The following is a 21912-nucleotide window of genomic DNA, read 5'->3' as shown; positions in this document are numbered from 1 at the left end:
TCTTCCTTTTATCTCTTGTAATAATTTATAAGGTAGACATACAGCATTTTACACTGAAAAAATATCTGAAATTATATATATATTTTTTGATGTGGACCATTTTTAAAGTCTTTATTGAATTTGTTACAGTATTGCTTCTGTTTTATGTTTTGGTTTTTTGGCCGTGAGGCATATGGGATCTTAGCTCCTCGACCAGGGATCGAACCCGCACCCCCTGCCTTGGAAGGTGAAGTCTTAACCACTGGACCGGCAGGGAAGTTCTATAATTTTTTAAAATAACCTTTTTCCTCATTTTATGTAAAACAAAGACTTAGTACCTTGCTCTTTCTACCCTCTTTCTTCCTATCTGATTGCATTAATCTGAGGTTAAAACCCCCTATTTTATTTTATTTTAATTTTTATTTTATTTATTTTTTTTCTTTTGCGGTACGCGGGCCTCTCACTGCTGTGGCCTCTCCCGTTGCGGAGCACAGGGTCTGGACGCACAGGCTCAGCGGCCATGGCTCACGGGCCCAGCCGCTCCGCGGCATGTGGGATCTTCCCGGACCGGGGCACGAACCCGCGCCCCCTGCATCGGCAGGCGGACTCTCAACAACTGTGCCACCAGGGAAGCCCAAACCCCCTATTTTAAAAAATCGCTCTTTCTCAATTTTTTTCCTTTTGCATTTTGTTTGTTACTATAGCAACAACAATTATTTCAACTTATCAGCATCGGTCTCTACTGAGTGTTTTTATTCAGTTATCTCTCTATCTTTAGCTAGTTTCAAGGCTCATTGCCAGTTCTTTTCTCTTGTTTCATCATTCATGAGTTTCTGATTCATGTCCCGGTGATTTATGGTATGACTCTGAGCAATTTTTGCAAAATAGGGAGTTAGTTGGGTCGTGTATTAGTCACAAACTCTTGTGGTTTCAAGTGACAGAATCCAAATTCAAATTGATTTCAGTTAAAAAAAAAGAGAATACATTGTCTCATGAACCTGTAAAGTCCAGGCTCAACTGAATACAGCCTCGAACTCTGTCATCAGGAAACTGTCTCCATCTCTGGACCCTGCTTTCCCCATCTCAGCTTCATTCTCCGAGGGCAGTTCTCACATGGTGGCATGTCTGGCCCCAGACTCGTACTCCCTGCCCTGGCACCCAGGCAGAAGGAGAGCACTCCTTTCCCAATTGTTTCTGCAGAAGTCTGGGCTGAGGGATTTCCCTGGCGGTCCAGTGGGTAAGACTCCACGCTCCCAATGCAGGGGGCCCGGGTTTGATCCCTAATCAGGGAACTAGATCCCGCATGCCGCAACTAAGAGCCTGCATGCTGCAACTAAGAGTCAGCATGCCACAACTAAAGTTCCCGCACATGGCAGCAAAGATCCCGCCTGCCACAACTAAGACCCGGCGCAGTCAAATAAATAAATATATATTTTTAAAAGTCTGGGCTTCCCTGGTGGCGCAGTGGTTAAGAATCCGCCTGCCAGTGCAGGGGACATGGGTTCGAGTCCTGATCCGGGAAGATCCCACATGCCGCGGAACAACTAAGCCCGTGCGCCACAACTACTGAGCCTGTGCTCTAGAGCCCGTGAGCCACAACTACTGAGCCCGCATGTTGCAACTACTGAAGCCCATGAGCCCGTGCTCCGCAACAAGAGGAGCCACCACAATGAGAAGCCTGTGCACCGCAATGCAGAGCACCCCCAGCTTGCTGCAACTAGAGAAAGCCTGCGTGCAGCAACAGAGACCCAACACAGCCATAAATAAATAAATAAATAAATAAATAAAAGTCTGGGCTGAGTGTCAATGGCCTGGATCAGGTCTCATACCTATCCTTTAAACCAACGTCTACGACTCTGATTGTGGAGCCCTGGATCACATTCTTACTCTTGACTTGGGGGTGGGGCCAGCCCTGCAAACCACATAAGGGTGTAAAAGGGACAGTTCACCAAAAAAAAACCCGGATTGTTGCTACCAGAAGGAGAAGGGGTCAATGCTGGGTAGGCAAAAAATAACAGATATCCATTGTTTTCTAAGATTCTAGATCTGTGAACTGTCACCACTCTAGAGAGACAATAAGGAAGACATCCAGGTGGCCAGCTGGCCATCTAAGCAGGGTCTTAGGCTTAGATAGTGGTTTAGCATGGTCTCACAGTGTTCCAGTGCCTCGTTCTCAGGTTCTCAGGTCTGTGCTTCTGGAAATCTGTCGTTGTCAGTCTAGCTAGATGATTGTCCCCTATGGGCCTGTCTCACGCCAGCCTGACTCAGCAGAGACAGATGTATATCTAAATCCCATCTTAGAGGGAACAGTAATTGCCAAAGGACCTAAACAGGGCTGTCTCCTGGTCAGTGCATTTTCCCTGTCAAAAACCACAAATGAAGCCAAACTCTAATCATAAGGTAGCTTAGTGACCACAGAACCAATCAAGAGAAGTTCTCTGGAGAAAGGTTATTGGCCAGATGCATCATGCCATGATAATATGGTGACTTTAAATGTCCATAAACACTGGAAGAATGAAGAGAGGACATATTACAAGGCTGAAAGGTAGGAAAGAACTGAGAGCTGCCTGGTCCGGCTGGAGCACAGGGGAGGGCAGGTGAGGACGGCAGGTAATGTTGTGTGTCAATTATACCTCAACTTAAAAAAAGCGAATAAAACAGTGCTTTTCAAAGTTTAATATCCATATGAACCACTGGGGAATCTTATTAAAATACAGACCCTGAATCAGTGGTCTGGGGTGGGGCCTGAGATGCTGCCTTCCAAACAAACCCCCACATGATGCTGATGCTGCTGGTCTGGAGACCACACTTTGAGCAGCAACAATTTCCAAAATATTAAGAAATAGAATTTATAGGTGTTTGTGAGGGTTGGATGGGAAGAGGGGTTGGGAGCAAGGAAAAATGCATTGTTAAGGACCATCCCCAAACTTCCAGCTTGAGTATCTGGGTGGTGATGCAATCCACGAGTACAAGACGAGGAACAGGTTTGCGTGGGGTCGATAATAATGAGATAACATTTATTGGGTATATATTATGTGCCAGGTTCTTTACATATGCTGTCTTATTTATTCTGTACAATAGGGAGGTAGGTGCTATTATGATTTTCTTTTTTTTTTTTTGCTGTACGCGGGCCTCTCACTGTTGTGGCCTCTCCCGTTGCGGAGCACAGGCTCCAGATGCGCAGGCTCAGTGGCCATGGCTCACGGGCCCAGCCGCTCCATGGCATGTGGGATCTTCCCGGACCGGGGCACCAACCCATGTCCCCTGCATCGGCAGGCGGGCTCTCAACCACTGCGCCACCAGGGAAGCCCCCCTATTGTGATCTTTAAGAGTGAGGAAACTGAGGCCAAGGTCATACAGGTAGTAAGTGGAAGAGCCAAGATTCAAACTCTTTCTGGTAGTCTGAGGGCAGAACTCCTGCAGTTAACCATTGGCAGTTTGGAAATGTGAAGTTGAAGCCCCTGTAGGATGTCACAAGATGTCCGGGTGGACAAGCTGACCACATATTCTGACAGTTAAAGACCTGGGAGGAAGTGAGGCATCAGTGGGAATTAAACCATGTGAGAACGGCGACAACCAACCCTCTCAGAGTGCTGCCAATCTTGTTCCATTTTCCTTTGGCATTTAATTATTACAGAGGAGGACTCTGAAGAAAACCACCTTTTAGCTTCTTAAATAAATAATCTTTCTTTTTTTTTTTTCTGATTGGATACTGTGTTCTTTATCCCTGAAATTTAAGAACTTTTCCAGGTTATGTCTTGAAGTTGGTTTCTGCTTATTAATTTTTCTGGATTCAGAGAACTCACTCAATTTTCCACTTCTACCTCAGATCTTTTTAGACCTAAGGCAAGTTTTCTTTTACTATAATTTAAGTTATTGTCTCTAATTGATTTGCTCTGTCTTCTTTGGGGGGTGCCTATAGTTTGACTCTCCGTGGTATTCTCCTGTACATTTTTTTCTCTCTTAAAGAATTTCATCACTGACTTTTTCTTCTATACTGCTGATTTGCTCTTCTACATTGTTAAGTCTGCTTTTTAGTGCTCCAACCATTGCTTTTACTTTGGCTATCATGGTTTTAATTTCATGGAACTCTCCATTTATCTTGGCCTGTTCTTTAAAAGATGCAATGTCCTCTTTTAGTTGAGAGTAAGAATTAGGTGTTTTCTGGAACTGGGCTCTGCTTCATGGACTAAATATATTGCAAAGGAGTAATTTTTGGCTCTAGCACTTTATTTTTCTCATATGCCACATATTTCTCTCCCCAGAGGGTTAAATTTTTTTTTTTTCCTTATTCACCTTTGATATTGTCTAGTTGATCTTTGTTGTTGATGCCTGGACGTCCAGGCTTACAAGATCACAATGTTGGACAATCAGGATGCAGGGTTCCCCACCCAGAGATGGCCCGGGTGTCGGTTCAGAAGCAGTGGTTAGATCATCTTCTGTCTCATTGTTAGCTATTCTTGGCATTCACTTGCTTCAAGATTCCGACTTTTATTTTTCAACCTCTGGTGTCTGTGACTATTTCTGAGGCTCAGGGTGTTTGTCTCATATTCTCTAGATCTTGATGCTTTGGACTTCAGTGTTTCTATCTTTGCGTTTCTATTTCAGTATGTCCTATGTCTGAGACGCTGTCCATCTGTACCAATCTGAGTCTCAGTCTCTGAATCTCAATGTTTTTTTCACTGTCTCAGCCCCGTACTCCCGAACCCCTTACTGATCTTTATATTTCATCATAGCACTTGTCACAACTCGAGTCTCCCTCCCTCCCTTCCTCGCGACCCATCCATCCATCGATCCACATCTCCTTCTGCTGGAATGTAACTCGTGGCAGAGTGGACGCACAGGATCAGGGTAACTTGTTGAACGAGCCTCTGTCTGATCAGCGGGTCCCGTCCTGGCCTCTCGTCTCGGCCTCCACCTCTAGGTTTCACACTTTCTCAGGATGCAAATGTCTTTCTCGGTCTCGGTCACCCTTCCAGTTTCTGTCCGTGTGGGCCGCGGACTCGCACAGGCATGGCCAGGGCGCGCGGCAAGGTATGGTGGAGGTTCCTTTCCTAGGCCTCGCAGGCCCACTGGCTCAGCCTCCGCGTCCCCCGCGCCTAGGGGTCCGCCTCCCGCGAGTGCACGTGACCGCGTCCCGCAGAGCCGCCGCAGTGCCCCGCCCCGAGCGCGCGGCTTCCGCCGGCTGCGCAGCCCCGCCCCCGTGCGCGGGGAGCCAATCCGCGCGCACGTCTCCCGGCCCCGCCCGACGCCCTCATCGGCGCGCGCCCCTCCCTTCGCCTGCCGGCCCGCCCGTTAGTCAGTCAGGCAGGCAGTCGGTCCGAGCGGCTGGCTGCTCCTCGGCTCTCCCGAGCGGCGGCCTCCCTCTTTCCTCCCGGCCAGCGGCGGCGGCGGCTGCAGCGGCGGCGGCGCGGTCCCCCGGGAGGCGCGGCGTGGGCCAAGCGGCGGCCGCGGAGCGTCGAGCCCAGCGCGGCGGCTGCGGCGGCCCGGCAGCCAACATGGCGGCGGCGGCGGCGGGCGCGGGCCCCGAGATGGTCCGCGGGCAGGTGTTCGACGTGGGGCCGCGCTACACGAATCTCTCTTACATCGGCGAGGGCGCCTACGGCATGGTGTGGTGAGTGTCCGCGCCCCGCAGCTCGGCCGCCCCTGTCTGGGCCTGGCGGACGCAGCCGCGGTCTCGCCCGGGCTTTGGCCCGGCCCCGGCCCCCGACCTCGGCCTCCACCTGGGCTGCGCCGTCGTCCGCGAGCTGGGGGCCTCGGGCCGGGCCGGGCCGTCGGGCCTGGGCGTTGCTCCTCGCTGGGCCCGAGGGGCGGAGGCTGGGGCCGGGACCCCGGGACCGGCAGCGAGGCGCCCCCGCCCCCAGTGTGCGCACAGCGCGGCCTCGAATTCCTTCGGATGCTCGTCGCGGCGTGTGTGCACAGCTCCGAAATAATCATATGATTTTCCTCCCCTCGCTTGCGTTTTCCGCGAACGGCTTTCGTTAAGTGCCTTCCGTGGTGCCAGGCGGGCTCTCCTGCGCAGGCTTTCTAAAAGGCGTTAGTGGCACCAGTGTTCGTTGTGGAATATTTCAATCTTGAAGTCTTCAAAGGGTTTTTAATACCGTACTGCTAGCGTTTCAGGAAGGATAAGCCAGTATTGCTCTTTTGGTTTATTAAGGAGTCATTTGGAGTTGGGCCTAATTTGACTTGTTTTTCTCTTGCTCCGCGTGGGCTCTCTTACCAGCATAAAGGCATCCAGACGTTTTAGCACAATTACTGTGAACTTTCTCTGTTAATGCTTTAGTGGTCAGTATGTGTGTAGCTCTAATGGAGTTCTTGCAGAATCACATTCAGGCTCTCTCGTCTCGATCCAGCTCACCGAAGCGTTTGTGGAATCGGGGTGACAGTCTTGTTTTTCATTAGAACCACCTAGCTGTGGTGTTTTGTGCTGGTGAAGACCTGTGCAAGTGTAGACTCCCTTACACCGAAATTTTCTCGTGAGTGTGTCTTTTCTGTTGAACGAAGGAAGCGAACTAATATTTATTGAACACTTCGTGGCAGGTACTGTGCTAGGTCCATTATCTCATTTGAACAAACAGCTGCAGGGAGGGGAACGCGGTGATGTCTTTCAGATGAGAAAGTATTTCGAGGTGAAACCAGTTCCTAAGGTCATACAACTAAAGAGGCATACTTGAGATTGTGGACTGAGATCCTGTTTCAGTTGCTGCAGTTCTTTTCATTACACCCCACTTTCCTTAAATAGTGTTATTAATCATATTAGAATTTTAGGATGTTTTACTCTTAGCATTTCTATTTCAGAAATGTATTCAAATTTGAATGATCATAATTTTAGAAATACCATAGAGGGCATGTTTTGCCAAGTGTTAGTTAAAATTATTTTTTAAAAAAAGATTTTAATTGAATCTTGAATATTTTCATACTCTTTAGGAGCAAAATGTTTCACAGTGCACAACTGTGAAAATTAACATGAACTCAGAGGCTTAGGAGCCAAAAGAGAAATTAAATTAGGTCAGGCCTAAAAGAAATAAGGTCCTAGAATGTAACGGAGAGAAAGAACTGCCCGCAGCATCACTTCTGTTGCACCTGCTGGTAAGTATCCCAGTAAACATGTCTCTTTATGAGAGGTTCAGAATTGCCCATCACGTCCTTCAGTCCTTTAAAATATGTACTAAAAAAAACTAGTTTTATGACATTTCAGTTGCAAGTTTTTTTTAATTTCTTTTTAATCTGAAGCTGATTTAGATAATTTTCTGGTAATTTTCTGTCACTGCTGTAGGCTTATTTGACCTTCTCAGTCTCTGTCAGGTGAAATATCAAGTCCTCTTACTATGATGTTCTTTTCTTAAGTAAGATCCAAGTACAAATATTATTGGAATTAGAATCTGGGTCCAAATTATAGCTTTTTATCTTCAGGTTGATGATATTTATTTAATATAAGAATTTAATCTACGTCGTATGCTATTAGCATTTAGTAAATGTTGGTTAACAATGTTGAGTTTATGGAGGATTTCTTGATTGAAATGTTAATATTTGAATAGTGACATTTTTAAAAAATTAATGCTTCCAGAAGGATTTAAGGATTTTCAGGAAAAGAGGTTTTTCTTTTTTAATTTCCTGAATCAATTCATTAGGAATTTGCCTTTTTCTTGCAGAGTCCTTTCCTAATCATCAAGTGGAGGATATAAAGATGAAAAGTGGGGTTTGAATTGGGTCTTTAGGAGTGAGTGTGATTTTGATAGAAAGATAATAGGTGAAAGTGACAGTTTGAGCTGTGGAATCTAATCCTGGAAAAGTATTTAGGTGACAAACTTGTAGAGGACTCTAAAGGCAAAACTGAATTTGTTTGTATATTTGTGCAGTGGAGATGCATGAATGTTTTTGAAAAGAGGCAGGCACATGGTCAGTTTTGGAATTTGGTGGGACGATAGACCAACACTGGTGGAAATGACAGGAAAAAAAACAGGTGGGGAATCACCTAGGCTGTTGTAACCTTCTAGAGGTGAAGTAATATAGTGGGCATGGAAAATAGCAGATGGAGATGAGAGCCCTTATAAAGATAGAATCAGTAACAGGGGCTCTTGTCAGAAGAGTGATGGACTTCTAATCATGGCAAGTGTGGGATGAAGCAGAGGATGATGAGTGAGGTCTTAATGGGTAAGAGGTGAGAGAGGTGGGATTTGGATTTGAGAGGGATTTCCAGGCTTGATGATATGGCATGGACATGGCTGTTAATTCCAAGGCTTCTAGCGTGGGAGCCTGGGAGGATGGTGGTGCTGTTATAAGAGAAGGAATACCATATAGGCAGAGGAGGTTTGCTGAGGAGAAATAGTGAGTTCTGGTTTGGACTTGTTAAGTTTGTGATGCCTTTAGGCCATTTAAACTATATCCAGAAGGCATCTTGAAAATAAGAGGGAAGTAAAATCTGGAGATGAAAATTTGTGTAAGTGATAGTCTTGGGTGGAGGAGCACAGATTCTTTTTTTTTAATTAATTAATTTTTGGCTGTGTTGGGTCTTCGTTGCTGCGTGCAGGCTTTCTGTAGTTGCAGCGAGCTGGGGCTACTGTTCGTTGCGGGGCACGGACTTCTCATTGCAGTGGCTTCTCTTGTTGCGGAGCACGGGCTCTAGGCACACTGGCTTGAGTAGTTGCGGTGCATGGGCTTAGTTGCTCTGTGGCATGTGGGATCTTCCCAGACCAGGGTTCAAACCCGTGTCCCCTGCATTGGCAGGCGGATTCTTAACCACTGTGCCACTAGGGAAGTCCAGAGGACAGATTCGTACTTGAGGTCATTGGTTAGGTGAAATTGCATGCATATGTTCTGTATGTTTACCTTTTTAGTGACACAATCCACAGCATTCATTAGATTTTCAAAGGGTCCATTATCCCAGAAAGGTTAAGAACCAGTGAGACAGAAGAGAAAGACCAAAGAGGTAGCTCTGGCAAACAAGTGCTTTTAATAGATGAGCAGAGGAAGAGGAAGCTCTGGACTGGTGAGATGTATAAGAATCAGGAAAAAAAAATAGTATGAAAGAGGAGAAATTGAAGCTCTTTGCTTGGTCATCTAATTAAGATAAGTATTTTGGATAAGTTCAGTTTGAAACACTTTCTAAAATGTGACTGAGAGGTCTTGGGGTCATCTCCATAGAGACACTAATTAAAGCCTTGAGAGTGGACAAGATGAGAAAAATGTGAGAGCTGAGCCAAAGGAATGCCTGACTTCAGGTGTCAATAGAGGGCAAGTTACAGAAGAGGACGGAGGAAATGTGGTTGGAGACCAGTGAACCAGAGTTCACACTATCAAAGGAGCCAAGGGAGGTCGTGGTCATTAGGGATTGGTTTAAATACTGTAGAGAGCACCGTGCAGCTGGAAGAGCAGCTGTTAGATTTGTTAACTTTCAACTCTTCTAACAGATGGGCTCTCTTCTCTTCTCTGCCATCCTGTGTGTGGTTGAGTTTGCTCCTCACCATGCCTTCTCAGAAGACTTCAGGATCAAGCGATTCTTGGCCAAGAAACAAAAGCAGAATCATCCCATTCACCAATGGATTCCAGTGAAAACTGGTAACAAAATCAGATACAACTCCAAGAGAAGACATTGGAGAAGAACCAAGCTGGGTCTATAAGGAGCCTTGCATATGAGGTGGCACACATATTTATGCTGCATCTTACCATGTCACTCTGAGAACATCACTACTGTCTGAACAGCTGGATGTGTTTTATTGCGAAAATGATTTTTCTCTTTGTGTGTTTGTGCACTAGTGCTTTGGCTCAGTAATAAATATGTGAGACCTTAAAAAAACCCAAAAAACCAGATGGTTCCTACTAAAATTTCATTGTGATCACATTCCTGATGGTATAATATCCTGTCCTGTGAAGTTTTTTTGTCGTTATGGCAGACTAATAGAACTTTTGTTACGTTTTGTTTTTTAAACATACATACATTAATTAATTAACATACATTAATTAATCCTCACACTGTCAAGGTGGTTACTTTAAGTAAGTGGGAATTTGAGACACAGAAGGGTTAACTTGCCCATGGACACCCAGCTTGCAAGTGATAGAGTATCCTAATCTGGTTCCTGAGTGATACTCAACCAAAGACCCAAGTTGAGAAAATACATGTTTTCAGTAACAGAAAATATCTGTTGTCTGCTTTTTGCTTGTGTCATGTTTTATTTTTTTTTTAATTAAAAAATTTTTTTATATTTATTTTTTGGCTGCCTTGGGTCTTCGTTGCTGCACGCAGGGGCTACTCTTTGTTGCAGTGTGCGGGCTTCTCATTACAGTGGCTTCTCTTGTTGCGGAGCACGGGCCCTAGGCGTGTGGGCTTCAGTAGTTGTGGCTCACGGGCTCTCTAGAGTGCATACTTAGTAGTTGTGGAGCACGGGCTTAGTTGCTCTGCAGCATGTGGGATCTTCCTGGACTAGGGCTCGAATCCATGTCCACTGCATTGACAGGCGGATTCTTAACCACTGTGCCACCAGGGAAGCCCTGTGTCACGTTTTAGCTTTTTTTTTTTGTTTTTTTTTTTACATTTTAGCCTTTTAAAGAACCTTTCAGGGCTTCCCTGGTGGCACAGTGGTTGAGAGTCCGCCTGCCGATGCAGGGGACACGGGTTCGTGCCCCGGTCCGGGAGGATCCCACATGCCACGGAGCGGCTGGGCCCGTGAGCCATGGCCGATGGGCCTGCGCGTCTGGAGCCTGTGCTCCGCAATGGGAGAGGCCACAGCAGTGAGAGACCCACGTACCGCCAAAAAACCAAAAACCTTTCATACGAGGTTATTCACTCAGAAAACTTTAACTGAGCACTTGTTATATGCTAGGATGCACATCGTCTCAGCCTTTTAGTACCCCTTAGTCCAGATAGTGGGATGGAGTTGGGCAGTAATGCAAAGAATGTACCAGTGTCATACAGAAGGGACGTGTGCAGTATTGTGAGGAAAAAAGAAGGCCTGAATGACGGGGCTGTCTTTGTATGGCTTCACAAATTTTTGAGCTGGATGTTGATATGTGACTGGAAGTTTGCCTTGAGAAGTGCATTCTAGGTAGAGGAAGACGTACATGCAAAGGCACAGAAGTATGAAAACAGCACATCAGGTCAGGAAAACCAGGAGTTGTTTGGGAAGCTAGGGGTATGGGTTGAGTGCCTTCGGAAGAAAGCTGGAGTTGAGACAGTTGGGATGGGCCTGGCCAGATTCTGAAGGACATTGTTTACTGAGTTTAGACTTGATTTTTTAGGTGAAAGTCATTAGAGGATGCCCTTTTTCTGCCAGTTCCTCATCACATTTTGTGTTCCCTTCCTTGTCTCTCTTATGCTCTCTACCTGCTTGTGCTTATTTTCTCTTCTTTCTTCTTATCTAGGGGTATTCAGTGGGTGTGATTTTTACCCCCTCTCCAGTGGCATTTTGAAATGTATGTGGGTTAGGTTTTGTTTTTTGGTTGTTAAATTGATTGGGGAGTGTTATTGGCCTTCGGTGTGTGTATGGTCAAGGCAGATGTGCTGAACAACCTGCAGCTCACGGTGTAGTCCTGCACTGGAGGACCATCCTGCTAAGAGGCCAGCAGTATTTCCCTCCAACCCATCCCCAAGAAACACTGGGCCCTGTTCAAGTCCAGTTTTCCTCTAAGGTTCGTCTCCTCTGTAAACTTGTGCTTATTACTCTCTGCTGTAGTGCTCCCTCCTGCCCTCCCTGGAGCTCTGCTGGGGGTATTTGTACCACCTGTTTGAAAGGCAGGGCCAGCAGTAGTATATATCATCTATAAAGGCTCGAGACCTGGAAATGCATCTGGATTCAGATTCATAGTTTTGCTTGTTAACTGTTAATTTAACTTTTAATAAAAATGTCTCTTCTATGCTTTTTGGAGCTCAAAGATGTGAGGAGACCAGCTTAGATGAGCAGCAGAATATCCAGAGTTTCTGAACGGTTTTGAGTGCAGGTAAAACTCAAACAAAATTAAATTTATATTAATAACAGCCTGGTGGTTAGCTCTAAATGATAGGCCATTCCCATGAATTTAATGGGAATGCTCTCAATTCTCAAGTATTTATAAAAAGAGTCTCATGAAAAGCATCCAAGTTGAGTTTTCCCAGGAATCATCTATAATTTATTCCTCATCTCACATTAACATATCTACTAAATAAAAAACAACTGATTCCCCAACAAACATCTAGAGCTACCTCACCATTATGCATCCAGCCTGTTCCACCTGCCCACCTGCCTAACCCTGAAATGCTTTTTCTCCCCGTTTGCTTCTCTTGGGGCTCCCATACATTGGAAAGTCAACAGGATAGACATTCTCCAAGATTTCTCTCAGATGCTGAGTCTTAGGGCAGGCTCTGGGTTCTGAACCCATCCACAGCTAGTAGGAGCTGGGAAGTGGAGTGTATGTATGGGTGGGGTCTGCATGGGATATGCCATGACCAACTGACTAACATTAGTTGATCTTGAGCAACTTCCTCTCCCTTTTTTAAAATTAATTAATTTATGGCTTCGTTGGGTCTTTGTTGCCGTGCACGCAAGCTTTCTCTAGTTGTGGTGAGCGGGAGCTACTCTTCGTTGTGGTGTGTGGGCTTCTCATTCTGGTGGCTTCTCTTGTTGCGGAGCACGGGCTCTAGGAGCACAGTCTTCAGTAGTTGTGGCGCGCAGGCTCAGTAGTTGTGGCTCGTGGTCTCTAGAGCGCAGGCATAGTAGTTATGACGCAAAGGCTTAGTTGCTCCGCGATATGTGGGATCTTCCTGGACCAGGGATCCAACCTGTGTCCCTTGCATTGGCAGGTGGATTCTTTTTTTTTTTTTTTTTTTTTTTTTTGCGGTATGCAGGCCTCTCACTGCTGTGGCCTCTCCCGTTGCAGAGAACAGGCTCCGGACGCACAGGCTCAGTGGCCATGGCTCACGGGCCCAGCCGCTCCACGGCATGTAGGATCTTCCCGGACCGGGGCACAAACCCGTGTCCTCTGCATCGGCAGGCGGACTCTCAACCACTGCGCCACCAGGGAAGCCCCTGGCAGGTGGATTCTTAACCACTACACCACCAGGGAAGTCTCCTCTCCCATTCTTTGATTTAACAGAGCATCTCCTGTGCCTACCCTGGTCCATGTTCCTGCCCTCCCTCAGGAATGTTGCAGTGCATTGTTGGAGACAGACTGATAAGGAAATAAATTACTGTGTCGTGTGGTAAAAACACTGTTCTGAGATCATTCTGGACAGAGCAACTAACTCCACTTGGGCTTCCCAGTTACTAATTAAATCAACAAATAGTGTATGTGTACACCAGGCACGCACTAGTTGTTTCACTACATTGGTAAACGAAACATCTAGCCCTCATGGTCTATGGGTGCCTAGCTGAATGGGAGTGGCTTGAAGAGAGGATTAGAAAGGTTTGGTCAGGCCTTGGCTTTAGGTTCCTTCTAAGGAGTTTCCTTTTGGGAATTCCCTGGCAGTCCAGTGGTTAGGACTCCACGCTTCCATTATAGGGGACATGGGTTCAATCCCTGGTCAGGGAACTAAGATCCCACAACCCGCATGGTGTGGCCTAAATAGATAAATAAATAGTTTCCTTTTACTTCTTTTTTTTTATAGTACTTATCATAGACATGTCTAAGATACTTTTTTCAGTTTATTGATAAATCATTTAGGCCCAGAATTAAAGCCTTGAGGAAAATTATTTTCTGTACTATAAAGTTAAAGAACTTTCTAATACTGTTGTTCCAGAGTAATAGTTTACCTCGAGTGATTAGGTTATTCACGTGTGTTTGGCTAAGAGAGAGTTTTTAACTGAGTGGCTGGAAGGAATGTTCTTTGTTTTTCTTTTTTTAAAAATAAATTTATTTATTTTTGGCTGCATTGGGTCTTCATTGCTCCACGTGGGCTTACTCTAGTTGTGGTGAACTGGGGCTACTCTTTGTTGTGGTGCGTTGGCTTTTCGTTGCGGTGGCTTCTCTTGTTGCGGAGCACGGGCTCTAGGCACGCGGGCTTCAGTAGTTGTGGCACGTGGGCTCAGTAGTTGTTGCTCGCGGGCTCTAGGGCACAGGCTCAGTAGCTGTGGCGCATGGGCTTAGTTGCTCTGTGGCATGTGGGATCTTACTGGACCAGGTCTCGAACCCGTGTCCCCTGCATTGGCAGGCGGATTCTTAACCACTGCGCCACCAGCGAAGTCCTTAGACCAAATGTTAATGTTGCCACATTGTCATTGGGAATATTGGGAACACTGTCATTGGGGAATGTATAGTGAAAAATGTAGAGTTTCAGAGATAGGGAAATTCTTAAATAGAACTGATTAAAAGTAATTCTGGGGAAAAAGTAAGTACAGTCTTATTTATAGAACAAATAGTTTTAGCTGCATAGCTAAGGAAAATAAGCAAAACCATTACATTTCTCCAATTAATACCTAAATTGCCACTGATCACAGGTCAGGCTTGCTAAGTAGAGAGTAAAACCTATAGAATGTACCTTGGTCACAAGGATTTATCTTGAGTCAGTAGCTAAGTTCAGGGTACTGTTACTTATTGCTTCAGTAGATATGTAAAAATGTTTAGTTTGGGGCTTATTTGAGATTTCCTTCCATTTTCAGTGTATCAGTGCTGAACCCATCCTCAAACTTGTATTTCCCTCATTACATCATCTTTCTGTTTCATGGTTGAAACAGATACTTTTTTTTTTTTTTAAAGGATCAATATAATCCTTTCCCATGAGTTAATTTTTACCTCAGGACTATATAGACATATAAAAATATTTGATGTTATGTTTCAGACCAGTGAGAAACCATTTGATAGTAATCCATTATCTATTACCATTTCCAGGTATGTTCATTGAGCCATTCTACCTGTTGTGTGTTTTGCTGTTTTCAAGCATCCTTTCATGACAACTCTTATCCCTTAATTCAAGTGATGGTAAAAGTGGTATTCCCTTAAGAGTGTTGTAAATTATTTCTTTAGTCCAAAGAGCTGGAAAGAAAAGACTTTTTTTTTTTTTTTTTTTTGCGGTATGCGGGCCTCTCACTGTTGTGGCCTCTCCTGTTGCAGAGCTCCGGACATGCAGGCTCAGCAGCCATGGCTCACGGGCCTAGCCGCTCCACGGCATGTGGGATCTTCCTAGACCAGGGCACGAACCCGTGTCCCCTGCATTGGCAGGCGGACTCTCAACCACTGCGCCACCAGGGAAGCCCGAAAAGACATTTTTGATTCTTTGTCCACTCTGACATAACTGTTGGAAAGAGCCATTTGTTTCCTGCCACAGAGAAAGTATAAGACAGAAATTAGTCATAAGAGGGCTAAAGTTTTATAGAAACTTTAGGAATGCTTCTGGATACCCCAGCAGGCAGAATGTAGCATTCAAGAACTGGTAGATGTTTATCTAGCATCCTAGAATGTAGTGCTTAACTATAAAAATGTAAATTGGAAAATATTTTGGCCTTATGTGGTTTTTGGCTTTAGCAGGAAAGCCTCTAGTGTTTCTCTATTAAGATGCTGGCATTAGGCTGAGGTATATTTTATTTATTATATTTACAGAAATATCCATCACTTCTATTTTGGTTTTTTTTAACATAAATAAGTGAATTTTCTCAAATGTTTTTTCTGCCTTAATGGAGGTGATCATATGGTTTTTCTCTCTTTAGCATTGAGGATCATACTAATGGATTTCCTTATATTGAATCTTCCTTGCGTTCTTAGAGTAAATCCTAGTTGGTTATGTTGTATTTTTCTTTTCAATTTTATTTTATTTATATTTTATACAGCAGGTTCTTATTAGTTGTGTATTTTATACATATCAGTGTATATATGTCAATTCCAGTCTCCCAATTCATCCCACAACCACCACCACCCCCTCACCACTTTCCCCCTTGGTGTCTATATGTTTGCTCTCTACATCTGTGTCTCTGTTTCTGCCCTGCAAACTGGTTCATCTGTACCATTTTTCTAGGTTCCACATGTATGCGTTAATATACGATATGTGTTTTTCTCTTTCTGACTTACTTAACTCTGTATGACAGTCTCTAGATCCATCCACATCACTACAAATGACCCAATTTCGTCCCTTTTTATGGCTGAGTAATATTCCATTGTATATATATGCCACATCTTCTTTATCCATTCATCTGTCGATGGGCATTTAAGTTGTTTCCATCACATGGCTCTTGTAAATAGTGCTGCAATGAACATTGGGGTGCATGTTTTTGAACTAAGGTTTTTTTGAATTATGGTTTTCTCTGGGTATATGCCCAATAGTGGGATTGCTGGGTCATATGGTAATTCTATTTTTAGTTTTTTAAGGAACCTCTGTACTGTTCTCCATAGTGGCTGTATCAATTTACATTCCCACCAGCAGTGCTAGAGGGTTCCCTTTTTTCCATACCCTCTCCAGCATTTGTTGTTTGTAGATTTTCTGATGATGCCTATTCTAACTGGTGTGAGGTGATAACACCTCATTGTAGTTTTGATTTGCATTTCACTAATCAGTGATGTTGAGCAGCTTTTCATGTGCTTCTTGGCCATCTGTATGTCTTCTTTGGAGAAATGTCTATTTAGGTCTTCTGCCTTTTTTTTTTTTTTTTTTTTTTTTTTTGCGGTACGCGGGCCTCTCACTGTTGTGGCCTCTCTGGTTGCGGAGCACAGGCTCCGGACACGCAGGCTCAGCGGCCATGGCTCACGGGCCCAGCCGCTCCACGGCATGTGGGATCCTCCCAGACCGGGGCACAAACCCGTGTCCCCTGCATCGGCAGGCGGACTATCAACCACTGCACCACCAGGGAAGCCCCCTTCTGCCTATTTTGTGATTGGGTTGTTTGTTTTTTTAATATTGAGCTCCATGAACTGTTTATATATTTTGTAGATTAATCCTTTGTCCATTGATTGCTTGCAAATATTACCTCCCATTCTGAGCGTTGTCTTTTCGTCTTGTTTGTAGTTTCCTTTGCTTTGCAAAAGCTTTTAAGTTTCATTAGGTCCCATTTGTTTATTTTGGGTTTTATTTCCATCACTGTAGGAGGTGGATCCAAAACGATCTTGCTGCTGTGATTTATGTGAAAGAGTGTTCTTCCTATGTTTTCCCCTAAGAGTTTCATAGTGTCCGGTCTTAAATTTAGGTCTCTAATCCATTTTGAGTTTATTTTTGTGTATGGTGTTAGGGAGTGTTCTAATTTCATTCTTTTACATGTAGCTCTCCAGTTTTCCCTGCACCACTTATTGAAGAGACTACTTTTCTCCATTGCATATCCTTGCCTCCTTTGTCATAGATTAGTTGACCAGAGGTGTGTGGGTTTATCTCTGGGCTTTCTATCCTGTTCCATTGATCCATATTTCTGTTTTTGTCCAGTACCATACTGTCTTGATTACTGTAGCTTTGTAATATAGTCTGAAGTCAGGGTCCTCCAGGTCCGTTTTTTCCCCTCAAGACTGCTTTGGCTATTTGGGGTCTTTTGTGTTTGCCATACAAATTTTAAAGGCTTTCAGTTCTGTAAAAAATGCCACTGGTAATTTGATCAGGATTGCACTGAATCTGTAGATTGCTTTGAGTAGTATAGTCATCTTCACAATATTGATTCTTCCAATCCAAGAACATGGTATATCTCTCCATCTGTTTGTCATCTTTGATTTCTTTCAACAGTGTTTTATAGTTTTCTGAGTACAGGTCTTTTATTTCCGTGGGTAGGTTTATTCCTAGGTATTTTATTTGGTTTGTTGCAATGGTGAATGCAATTGTTTCCTTAATTTCTCTTTCTGATCTTTTGTTGTTAGTGTATAGGAATGCAAGAGATTTGTGTGCATTAGTTTTGTATTCGCCAACTTTACCAAATTCATTGATTAGCTCTAGTAGTTTTCTGGTGGCATCTTTAGGATCTTATGATGCTTTGTATTTGTGCAGTATCCGTTATAACTTCTCCTTTTTCATTTCTGATTTTATTGATTTGAGTCCTCTCTCTCTCTTTCCTGATGAGTCTGGCTAATGGTTTATTAATTTTATCTTCTCAAAGAACCAGCTTTTAGTTTTATTGATCTTTGCTATTGTTTTCTTCGTTTCTGTTCCATTTATTTCTGCTCTGATCGTTAAGATTTCTTTCCTTCTACTAATTTTGGGTTTTGTTTGTTCTCCTTTCTCTAATTCCTTTAGGTGTAAGGTTAGATTATTTTTTTGAGATTTTTCTTGTTTCTTGAGGTAGGCTTGTATTGCTGTAAATCTCCCTCTTAGAACTGCTTTTTCTGCATCCCATAGGTTTTGGATCGTTGTGTTTTCATTGTCATTTGTCTCTAGGTATTTTTTGATTTCCTCTTTGATTTCTTCAGTGATCTCTTGGGTATTTAGTAACGTATTGTTTAGCCTCCATGTGTTTGAGTTTTTTACCTTTTTCACCCTGTAATTGATTTCTAACCTTCCAGCATTGTGGTCGGAAAAGATGCTTGTTATGATTTCAGTTTTCTTAAATTTACCGAGGCCTGATTTGTGATCCAAGATATGATCTATCCTGGAGAATGTTCTGTGTGCACTTGAGAAGAAAATGTAATCTGTTTTTGGATGGAATGTCCTATAAATATCAATTAAATCTATCTGGTCTGTTGTGTCATTTGAAGCTTGTGTTTCCGTATTAATTTTCTGTCTGGATGATTTGTCCATTGGCGTAAGTGAGGTGTTAAAGTCCTGCATTATTACTGTGTTACTGTCAATTTTCTGTTTTATAGCTCTTAGCAGTTGCCTTATGTATTGAGGTGTTTCTGTGTTGGGTGCATATATATTTATAATTGTTATGTCTTCTTGGATTGACCCCTTGATCATTATGTCGTGTCCCTCCTTGTGTCTTGTAACATTCTTTATTTTAAAGTGTATTTTATCTGATATGAGTATTGCTACTCCAGCTTTCTTTTGATTTCCATTTGCATGGAATATCTTTTTCCATCCCCTCACTTTCAGTCTGTATGTGTCCCTAGGTCTGAAGTGGGTCTCTTGTAGACAGCATATATATGGGTCTTGTTTTTGTATCCATTCAGCAAGCCTGTGTCTTTTGGCTAGAACATTTAATCCATTCACGTTTAAGTTAATTATTGATTTGTATGTTCCTAATACCATTTTCTTAATTGTTATGGGTTTGTTTTTGTAGGGCCTTTTCTTCTCTTGTGTTTCCCACTTAGAGAAGTTCCTTTAGCTTTCGTTGTAGAGCTGGTTTGGTGGTGCTGAATTCTCTTAGCTTTTGCTTGACTGTAAAGCTTTTGATTTCTCCATCGAATGTGAATGAGATCCTTGCTGGATAGAGTAATCTTGGTTGTAGGTTCTTCCCTTTCATCACTTTATCATGCCACTCCCTTCTGGCTTGTAGAGTTTCTGCTGAGAAATCAGCTGTTAACCTATGGAAGTTCCCTTGTATGTTATTTGTCATTTTTCCCTTGTTGTTTTCAATGATTTTTCTTTGTCTTTAATTTTTGTCAGTTTGACTACTATGTGTCTCAGCATGATTCACCTTGGGTTTATCCCGCCTGGGACTCTCTGCGCTTCTTGGACTTGGGTGGCTATTTCCTTTCCCATGTTAGGGAAGTTTTCGACTGTAATCTCTTCAGATATTTTCTTGGGTCCTTTCTCTCTCTCTTCTCCTTCTGGGACCCCTATATTGCGAATGTTGTTCTGTTTACTGTTGTCCCAGAGGTCTCTTAAGGTGTCTTCATTTCTTTTCATTCGTTTTTTTCTTTATTCTGTTATTCTGTCTTCCAGGGCACTTATCTGTTCTTCTGCCTCAGTTATTCTGCTGTTGATTTCTTCTAGTGGTATTTTTCACTTCAGTTATTGTATTGTTCATCTCTGTTTGTTCTTTAATTTTTCTAGGTGTTTGTTCTTTAATTCTTCTAGGTCTTTGTTAAAAGTGTCTTGCAACTTCTTGATCTTTGCTTGCATTCTTTTTCCAAGGTACTGGATCATCTTCACTATCATTATTCTGAATTCTTTTTCTGGAAGGTTGCCTGTCTCCACTTCATTAAGTTGTTTTTCTGAGGTTTTATCTTGTTCCTTCATATGGTACAAAGTCCTCTGCCTTTTCATTTTGTCTGTCTTTCTGTGAATGTGGTTTTCCTTCCACAGGCTGCAGGATTGTAGTTCTTCTTGCTTCTGGGGTCTGCCCTCTGGTGGATGAGGCTATCTAAGAGGCTTGTGCAAGCTTCCTGATGGGAGGGACTGGTGGTGGGTAGAGCTGGGTGTTGCTCTGGTGGGCAGAGCTCAGTAAAACTTTAATCCACTTGTCTGCTGATGGGTGGGGCTGGGTTCCCTCCCTGTTGGTTGTTTGGCCTGAGGCGACCCAGCACTGGAGCCTAATGGCTCTTTGGTGGGGCTAATGGCGACTCTGGGAGGGCTCACACCAAGGAGCACTTCCCAGAACTTCTGCTGCCAGTGTCCTTGTCCCCACAGTGAGCCACAGCCATCCCCCGCCTCTGCAGGAGACCCTCCAACACTAGCAGGTAGGTCTGGTTCAGTCTCGTATGGTGTCACTGCTTCCCCTGGGTCCCGAAGCACACACTACTTTGTGTGTGCACTCCAAGAGTGGAGTCTCTGTTTCCCCCAGTCCTGTCAAAGTCCTGCAATCAAATCCCACTAGCCTTCAAAGTCTGATTCTCTAGGAATTCCGCCTCCCATTGACGGACCCGCAGGTTGGGAAGCCTGGACATGTGGCTCAGAACCTTCACTCCACTGGGTGGACTTCTGTGGTATAAGTGTTCTCCAGTTTGTGAGTCACCCACCCAGCAGTTACAGGATTTGATTTTATTGTGATTGCGCACCTCTTACTGTCTCATTGCGGCTTCTCCTTTGTCTCTGGATATGGGGTATCTTTTTTGGTGAATTCCAATGTCTTCCTGTCAGTGACTGTCCCGCAGCTAGTTGTGATTCTGGTGCTCGCAAGAGAGAGTGAGTGCACAGCCTTCTACTCCAACATTTTGAACCAATCCTGTATTCTTTTTTATATGTGCTGTTTAAAGAATAAGTTAAATATACGTAATCATTGTGCAAATTTGAAAATAGAACACTGTCAGGACCTTAGAAATGTCTTATCAAATCCGCTTCTAGAGTTGACCACTATCCTCAATTTTGGTGATAATTGTTCTTTTCTGCCTCTCCCCCTTTTTATTTTTTACTTATTAAGAATTTTTTTTTAATTTTTTACTTTTATTGAAGTATAATATACATACAGAAATGTGCACATATCATAAGATTACAGGTTGATAAATTTTCACAAACTAAGCACACCCATATAACTAACCAGTGTTCAGATAAACAGAACCCCAGCGCCTCAGAAGCTCCGCTTGGACTCCTTCCAGTTGCCATTCTCCAGGGGGAAGCTCTATCCTGATGTGTAACAGCATGGATTCATTTTGTTTTGTACTTCCCATGAATGGAGTCGTATAATATGTTTGTTCTCATTGGTAGCTGGCTTCTTTTATTCAGCATCATGTTTGTGTGGTTGTGGATTATTCATTCTCATTGCAGTATTGGTATTCCATGGTGTGACTATACCATAATTTATTTATCTGTCCTACTGTGAATATGCATTTGGGTTGTTTCCAGTTTTGGGGCATTATTATTAGCGCTACTATGACCATTTTAGTGCATGTGTTTTAGTGAACATGTGTGCAAATTTCTGTTGGGTGTATACCTAGGAGCAGAGTGGCTGCATCACAGGGTATGCATACATTCTACGTTAGTGGATGTTGCCAAGACATTTTCTGAAGTGGTTAAATTGTATTCATGCCCACTATCTGTGTATTAGAGTTCAGACTGCTCCGTATTCTGATCAACACATCATATTTTCTATCTTAGTTTTAGCCATTCTGGGGGGGCATGAAGTGGTATTTGTTGTGGGTTGGGTGTTGTTTGCATTTTCCTGATTATTTTAGCTCTGTTTTATATTAGCCTTTTGGCTATCTTGTGAAGTGTTTAGGTTGTTTGCATTTCTTTTCTATTGAGATTTT

General features: G+C 43.6%; 1 protein-coding gene across 4 annotated transcripts in view; it reads left to right on the top strand.

Annotated features, from left to right (window-relative positions):
- Positions 1-5279: 5279 nt before the first annotated feature.
- The window catches only part of MAPK1 (mitogen-activated protein kinase 1), a 95357-nt gene continuing 78724 nt past the window's right edge, over positions 5280-21912 (top strand). The window contains exon 1 of one of the 4 annotated variants that reach the window (XM_067700018.1): positions 5280-5593. In XM_067700018.1, coding sequence (XP_067556119.1) covers positions 5478-5593 — 116 coding nt within the window. In that variant the 5' untranslated portion in view covers positions 5280-5477. Of the gene's footprint in view, positions 5594-9596; positions 9617-21912 lie in introns of those variants that run through there. The other 3 variants (XM_067700017.1, XM_067700019.1, XM_067700020.1) reach the window with 3 other exon arrangements.

The sequence above is a fragment of the Pseudorca crassidens genome, chromosome 12, assembly GCF_039906515.1.
Source record: "Pseudorca crassidens isolate mPseCra1 chromosome 12, mPseCra1.hap1, whole genome shotgun sequence".
Classification (NCBI taxonomy): Eukaryota; Metazoa; Chordata; class Mammalia; order Artiodactyla; family Delphinidae; genus Pseudorca; species Pseudorca crassidens.
Note: the sequence above shows the minus strand (reverse complement) of the source record. Positions and strands in the feature narration are given on the sequence as shown.